Source organism: Cydia splendana, chromosome 4 (assembly GCF_910591565.1).
Source record: "Cydia splendana chromosome 4, ilCydSple1.2, whole genome shotgun sequence".
In the NCBI taxonomy this organism is placed as follows: Eukaryota; Metazoa; Arthropoda; class Insecta; order Lepidoptera; family Tortricidae; genus Cydia; species Cydia splendana.
The window spans coordinates 2,997,339-3,005,413 of record NC_085963.1 but is presented as its reverse complement, the minus strand read 5'-3'; the positions used below and the strand labels follow the sequence as shown (position 1 = coordinate 3,005,413).

Sequence of the window (8,075 nt, the reverse complement as noted above, 5' to 3'; positions counted from 1 at the left end):
TTTTTTTTTCAACACGACTAGAAAATTAACGTTAACCTCACTAATACCCTAATACTAATACGAAGCAGTTGCTTATAATTTACGAAATGCGCAGTGTTAGTCCTGCTCACGTCTCCTGAATCATCCTGTAGATAACAATAAAACGAGAACATGTATTTAAACCATTTTACTAAACATTGTAAAATAAATATGTATATACATATTTTAAACTAATATAGCCAACGGGTATCACAAAACATATTGAAATACTTAATTTATTTACATTTAACCCCTGCTGAAGACAAGGTATTTTTTATGGTCGGTACTTCAGTCGGCCGCACGTTTTAACCTTTTGACCACTAAGTAAAATACATATTTATATTTTGTAAAGGGTCTAGCAGGCTAAGCGAACAAGAAGTGCCCCCAACGACGGATTTGGTCATTCTTTTCCGAGAGCCGTTTCCGAGATCCTTGTTCGATAATGTTTTTTTTTTGACATGACGCACGAAGATTTATGCAAATATTTTTATATGTGTATATAGTGGGTATTAGTGGCTACTCATGCATATTTTTTTTGTAGGTGTACCTCCGCGAATAGTATAAAAAACAATGAGAAGAAAAATAAAATGTTTTTTTTTATAATGAAGTATAAGGACATGATGCAGGTTAAACATATTCATTTTGTAGTCTATTTTATTGTTGTCAAATATAATTTTGTTTGGTTAATCTAACTTGAACGGTTTACAAAATATGACATTTTCAATGATACACTGATGATTTTACATTATCCTGAATAACTCGAAAACAAAAGAAGATCGAGGACTGATATTAAGCATAGAGAGTTCTTAGGACCTGCCAGTACACCACCTGAAAGAATGACCAAATCCGTCGTTGGGGGCACTTCTTGTTCGCTTAGCCTGCTAGACACTTTTAAACACCGAATTCCTTTGGCATAGAAGAATAACGTTAAATATTTTTTATTTCTCAAAAGAAAACAAAATAAAGTCTATCTAAAGCAAAGATGTACCTAATTAAGGTTTTCTTCGATTTATCTATCAATTGATTTAGATAGGTACACATTAAACGGATTGAACCACATATTATAAGGATGATATATTATGAATATTATTATACACAAACACTTTCACAGAGTTGAAAAATAAGCAACGGTCGCTAAGAGAAAACTGTGATTCCATAGCATACCGATTTTCCCGAACTGGCATGTGTGCGTGCAAAAATCAGCTTGTCATAAAGTCACAATTGTGTACTTTGAGATTTTTGATCACACAAAGCACAAGCATGGCACCTACTACAATATTTGTTTATTGATAGCAGAGACAAACAAGGAATTAAGACTGTCGATCACCTGTTAAAAAATATTAACAGTCTGTCACTTACTTGTCTCTGTTAATAGCTAAAGCAGCCTTATGGCATTAAGTTCGCCTTTTGTACAGTGGGTTTTCTTATGTGCAATAAAGATTAAATAAATAAAGCAGGAACAAGGGAACAAAACTGTAATAACTGAAATCAACTTATAACGCTAATCATTTTTAAATAATGTAATCAAAAAATATTGTACGTATTAAAAATGTATTTATTTAAGGCAACTCGCGTAAGTTCATTGAACTATTATTACTACGTATAGAACCGGCACAGAGAACCAGGGCTATAACCGCGAAAATTGAAGTTCTCAAAATGCGGGCATCTTTCTCTGTCACTCTAATTACGCCTTCATTGGAGTAAAGGAGAAAGATCCCCGCAATTCGCGAATTTCGGTTTTCGCGGTAAGCCCCCAGTATTTTGCGCCATGAGTTGTTGACGGCCGACAACTATGGAATTGGAGCATAAGCCCTAAACGAGTAAGCGCCACGGATTTCACGGCGCTTACGACGTTTTGGTCTCGTGATACAGTTTGCGATTGCGACTATTTCAGTATGGCTTCTCTATAGTAATAATAACTCAATGTGTAAGTTAGGTCTAATTTCGCTCGACACCAGTTATGAGGGTTACTAGGATCAATAAAGCACGGATCGATACATTTCTAGCGAAATTCGACCTAAATTACGGGAGTTACCCGTAAGAAATATATTTTTAATATGTTTTGCACGGAACTTTTTATTAGATACTTAATAATGGAATTAATTTTAAAGGTGACGAAAGTCTTAAACTATGTACATTTTTTAAACTCCATTAATATCAATCACAAAATAAACTCATTTTAAAACAATATATTATTTTTAAATAGGTACTTAAATTATTTTGGCAAAAAGTTTAATAGCGTACAAAAATAATATAAGGGCACGTTCACATTCAACAGTTTAGCGGTCGGAGAGCCGGTCGGCCTCCATACAAAAAGTGCCCGGCTACTGTGTACAAGTAATAAGCCCTTTTGCGGCTCGCGGCGAGTCATTTGTTAGAGAACAAATCTCTCAGTCTGTACGCCATTTCAAATATAAACGTGCCCTAGGAAATTTAGAAATTTACAGAATTATATCACAAAAATAAATCCTTATTTCAGACAAAAATAATATTTTTCGCAAAAATAAATTTAACATCAATAAGGAAAACTGTAGATTTGCCACATCTTAACCTAATTCGGTAACATTAATTCGTATTCATAATATATTTTTTACACACTGAGTTCCAAAACTTGCAATCAAAAAATTTGTTTAACCTAGCTTAAATACTCTTGAACCATAAATTGAACAAACCATACAACACTAATAAAATCAGTAGGGAGGGGGCAGCCCCCTGTGATTTTACCATTGACGTAGGTATAGTTGCGTTAGGGTGCACGATTGGCTCGAATTCGTGAGTGACGCCGCACCATTTTTAGTGCCCGTAAGGCCAGTCCTTACATATAATACGTCAATGGATTTTATAGATGTCGTGTCATACGTGACGGCCACGATGACAGACCATAAAAGCGCGACCACCATTACAGGTATACAGAGGACCTACCGTGAACCACGTGTTGCGTGTCTGTCGCACTTGTAAATTCGTAAGTGTGACAGGGAGGCAACACGTCGAATGTGGTTCGCGGTAGGCTCAGAGCACCAAGAAAAAGTAGACTAATAAAGGCGCATTTACACTAACTCGTCCACCGCTTTTGTGGAAACAGTAGGTAATTTAATGTTAACACCGTTCCTGAACCAAAAACTACAAGTTAAATTAAATGAATATCGTCCAACAGGAACGAAAACCAAATAATAATCACCTTTTGATACTCAATTTAAAAAAGCGGGTTCTAACTGATTTGAGATATGTTGTATCACCGACGAGAAGCGGTTAGCAATTAACTGGGTTTTCTTTGCGAGCGGATGTTATGTCTCGAAAAAGTTCTATATATTATGTGATCAGCCAGCGAATAATTATTTAGGTACATATTTTTTACTTTATCGCAAGTTTCTTGCGCGACAAAAAAAGAACGTTATGTAACGAATAACAAAATGAATATTTGTTTGTGGCAATCTAGACAATTTTATTTAGTTTACTAACGATTAAGCCTTTGGTAAAATAGAATTGTATTGTATTGTATTGTAGTACGGGCGATTTTCCGCAACTCGACGTCCTGCGCCTATTTTGCGTGAATTGGTAAAATACAATATTCCTGTTGCAGCTTTTGAAAAGTACTGTAAAAGTATTTTAATACGTTTCTATACGTTCTTATGAAACAAAACATTAGCTCCGACATCCATATTGTTGCACTTTTGGTTTTAACTTTTCTTATTCCTTTGATTATACACTCAAAAGTAATATAAATAGGACACTTAGGTTAGTTTCCACACACAAAGTTACCCGATTTCATTCTTGAGTGTGTGCCGTGTGTAATGGCGCTTAATCGTTTTAATACTCAACCTGCAAAAAGAACTTTCTTTACGGTGCATGCCGCCTCCTAGGAAACATGTTCTCCTCAACCACAATCACTCCACACAGCAAATCGTAGCCCGTACGATTATGTCTAAACACAAACAAGACAACACAGAGCGGAAAAAGGAGAGAGATCAGAAAGTTCTTCATAAGAGATCTGACGAGTGCGAGCAGGAAGGAGAGAGGCCGGCCCGGGTAGAGGAGGACGGTTTCCCGCGGCCGGCCTTCTACTGGGATGACGGCGGAGGCCGTGACGACGCGGAGGCCGAGGAGGGCCTTGCCGGGCGTGGCCCCGCCCGTGCGGCCGACGCTGCCGCAGAGACAGAATGCCTGGAAGTTTAAAAATACTGGTTAGATCACGTGCGCACTTGCGACTTGCGACATTTACGGTTAAGTTAGTGTGTACGCGAGGTGGCATGGTAGAGTAGAGCGGCCTTAGGCTTCAATCATCATCATCATCATTTAGCCTATATACGTCCCACTGCTGGGCACAGGCCTCCTCTCACTCGCAAGAGGGTTTGGGCTATAGTCCCCACGCTAGCCCAATGCGGATTGGGGACTTCACATACACCTTTGAATTTCTTCGCGGATGTATGCAGGTTTCCTCACGATGTTTTCCTTCACCGAAAAGCAAGTGGTAAATATCAAATGATATTTCGTACATAAGTTCCGAAAAACTCATTGGTACGAGCCAGGATTTGAACTCGCGACCTCCGGATTGAAAGTCGGACGTCATATCCACTCGGCCACCACCGCTTCCATTGTTAAACAATAAACACAATAGATGGTCCATATAAACGACATTATTAACTTTTTACGTTACCCAAAAAATAACATAAAAAAAACCACAGACACTATTGTAATTATTTACAAACCAGTTGAAAATGAGGTTTAAAAAGAGTGGGCACAAATAATACTCGTAATATTTTCAAAATACGTAGTTATATACTGCTTGTTCGGCCCGCTCTGTATAAATAAAATCCAACTTAAATAAAAACAATTTGAATTGTTTGTATTGAAAAAAAAAACTGAAAAATTACAGTAAACACCCCACACTAGCGTCTTTTGAGCGACGGCGTCTAGTCAGCGCTATGGAAAATGGCGCCGCTGCGCAGTTGCGCCAACGTTGCGTCGGGCAGCAGCCATAGAGTTGACTAGACGCCGACGCTCGGGAGACGCTAGTGTGGGGTGGCTCTTACCTCAAATATGCAAACCAGCACCCTGTAAATGACTTCTAGAAACAGTATTTCTGATGTTAACTCCATTGCATATTTGTAGTCATCGTAGTGTTCCGTGAATTTGATGATGTCGAATTTATCCAAATCTCTGAAAAAATACAATGAAAACATACTTATTAAAAAGTTATCCCCAAAATACTATAAGGGCCACTTGTACGATCCCACTAACCCGGGGTTATCCGGTTAAACCTGGAGTTACCATGGTTCCCAGTACAATTTAGCACTGGGTTAACAGTTTAACCAGTTAACCCCGGGTTAGTGGGATGGTGCAAGTGGCACTAAGTAACATTTTAAAACTGCACATGGAACAATTTAATTACAAGTTTTGTCATGTTGCTAATTAGGTATGTACTTTATTTAGGTCAAGTGAAATTGAAAGCAAGAATTGCACCATATCCTAATGTCTGATTGAGCTGAAATTTAGCATACACGCAACTTCTGCAAACTTTGTCTCTTAATAATAAAGTTGCGTCAAGATAATTGTGAGCACCTTGCCTGCTTAGAAACTTCTGCTGGTGACTGTACCTATGACATCTACATAACTTTGGTGATAATGCCATGTAATGTGTGTGTGTATATAATTCTGTTATAAAACAATATAACATCAAGTTAGGGCTCAGTACAGAGGCTAAAGAAAATTATAACTAGCAATAAAAACTTGTTTAAAAATAAAGCATTGAAAATAACTGATTATTTTCACACAACCAGTGGGGAGACGCTCCTCCTTTCGGGCATTCTCGGTTCCGTTCGGCTCAGCATTGCTCCGAGCAATTATTAGGGTTGGCACAATTTGACGTCCCTTTGCATGCACAACCACAGATAATATAATGACTTAAATTTTGACAACCCTAAATAGCCGAAAGGGATAGTGCCATACATTAGAAAGGGACAGCATGAGTCGTCCCTGAATCACTGTCAAACTTCGGCTTTGTAGGAAGTGTCCTTTCTGTATGGTAGTACTATTATTTATTCTGTGACACAACAAAGGATATTCATATACATATAGTTGGTCAAACCAAATTGTCAGTCAGTAAGAACCAGGAAAACTATACTCATCCTTTTCTTTTGGGTGCTAGTACTAGTGTAAGACAAAGATAGTATGATTCTCTGTCTATGATTGAAATGAGACAGTCCTTCGACAAACTATAGAATTGTGGTTTACACTTACATCAACTCAAACATATCTACAGCTATGAAGGTGACAATAAGTTTGAGGATGAAGAGCAGCATGAAGTCAATGAACTCGGCCGCAAGCCTCTTGTAGAGCGCGGGGATCACATACTCGTAGCCCCCGTGCCGGGCAATCACTGCAACAATGTTAAATGTTCTTTATATGTATTGTGTGTATATTGCCTTGTTTTGTTTTATTTGGTAAGGCGCCATTCTGCCCTGCTTATTGTATGTGCAGTACTTGCATGAAAATCATCCTTTAAATAAAGAACTTATTCAAAGAGAACGAGATAAACAATTGCATGACTTTTCAACTGCGATTACTGCATATGTTGTTAGCACGGCAGCATTCATTTATTACGTAAGGCGATTTAGAGAGGAGAGGGGATTCGAGATCATGTCTTATTTTTTCTTACAGGGGGGTGGGAGGGAGTCTTGATAGGTCTTACATTAGATCACAAAAGTGTGCAAGATATGATTATACTTCGAAAAATCGCGTGCGTCCCCGCGAGTCTGAAACTTTAAAATGAACCCAAAGTTAATTATTACCAAAAAAAGTAAGTTTTAGTACCTCTGCAGCAGGTACAAAATAAACGTTCCTTATTTTTTTTCTTTGAAAATCACAATTAAAACACCCAGTGTGTATTAATTTTTCTTTTAGATTCTTATGTAATATTTCGGGGGTTGGCCTTTCCTTTTTTTTGTCTTACATAAGGGAGGGAGGGGGTCAAAATCTGGCAAAAATCATCTTATGTAATAAATGAATGGCGCCTAAGGTTTGTTATATTGCTAAAGAAACTTTTTTTTCTTTAGTCCGTTTTAGTGTCCCACTGCTGGGCAAAGGCCTCTTCCCTTGATCTCCACAACTCCCGTTGTTGTGTTTTCCTGGCCAGTTACTGATGAAGGTTTAAATTACAAATAATTAATTTGTTGAACATTTGTAGGTTAAATTATTATGCTTCACCAGTTGCATAATGCAAAAGTTTGAACATTTTAAGATCTTCACAACTTCTAAACATGAATTATTCAACAAAACTCTGAAGCTTTAATATTGTTATATAGATTTAATCTTTGAATAGTTTTACACATTATTTTAACATGTTTGCTACAGCCCTATTAGGCCTGATGCAGTATGTTTAATTGCATTATAATCAATTGCTGCAGCAAGTGTTAACAAGACTTAAATACAGTTCTTCTTATGACCAAAAATCAAGATTGTTATTGCAAGAAAAATGTGCATTACTGTCTAAGAAACATATTGTGGTACATTTGTATACCTTCAGCTGGTGTAAGTGTCTCCTGCTGTAGCTGGTTGGGCGGAGCATTCCGCGGCAGATTAGGCATTTGAAAAGGGAACTGTTGCCCTTGAAACTGATAATTATTGTTAAGAAGTGGCACGTTCGTCTGAGCAGGATTAAGGCCTCGAAAAGCCATCATATAGTAGGGAAAGCATGATGACAGGTTCTGATACATCCGAGCTTGCTGAATCCACACTCGCAGGGCTACGAAGTAAGCCTCCCGCTCAGAAAGCGGCGGAGGAGTGTCACCCTCCGAGAGCGGTGGCTGTGGCGCATCTCCATTCCCCATCGGATTAGCGTCCCCTGGTACGCGGTCGTCGAGCAGTCCTTGAGTCTCTGCCATTTTCACAAGATCATGAACTTCAATGATTTTAGTTTAATATTGTTTTGAAGGTACACGTCAGTTTTGTTTATTGATGGATTTGGATGGCAGCTCGGTCCAAGAATATCATAAGAATCATAGAGTGACACTGGTGACAGGGGTGACAGTGACAATTATCACGAAGAGTATTTTTCTAGT

The 8,075-nt window shown here is 38.1% G+C and overlaps 1 protein-coding gene across 1 annotated transcript; it reads right to left on the bottom strand.

The window, feature by feature from the left end:
• Nucleotides 1-949: 949 nt before the first annotated feature.
• LOC134789653 (protein FAM8A1) lies at nt 950-8,027 on the bottom strand. The gene is made up of 4 exons (XM_063760244.1): nt 7,535-8,027; nt 6,256-6,394; nt 5,049-5,175; nt 950-4,179 (listed from the first exon to the last, which is right to left on the bottom strand). Exons 1-4 carry the CDS (start codon nt 7,896-7,898, stop codon nt 3,856-3,858), a joined length of 954 nt encoding a protein of 317 aa, XP_063616314.1. The 5' UTR covers nt 7,899-8,027; the 3' UTR covers nt 950-3,855.
• Between the last annotated feature and the right edge of the window lie 48 nt (nt 8,028-8,075).

Excerpts from the sequence above, each read along its gene's own strand:
- LOC134789653 (XM_063760244.1), bottom strand. The coding sequence starts at position 7,898 with ATGGCAGAGACTCAAGGACTGCTCGACGACCGCGTACCAGGGGACGCT. Across the intron at positions 6,395-7,534 it reads GACACTTACACCAGCTGAAG|TGATTGCCCGGCACGGGGGC; the intron begins GTATACAAATGT and ends ACATTGTTGCAG. Across the intron at positions 4,180-5,048 it reads TGCTGGTTTGCATATTTGAG|GCATTCTGTCTCTGCGGCAG; the intron begins GTAAGAGCCACC and ends TTAAACTTCCAG.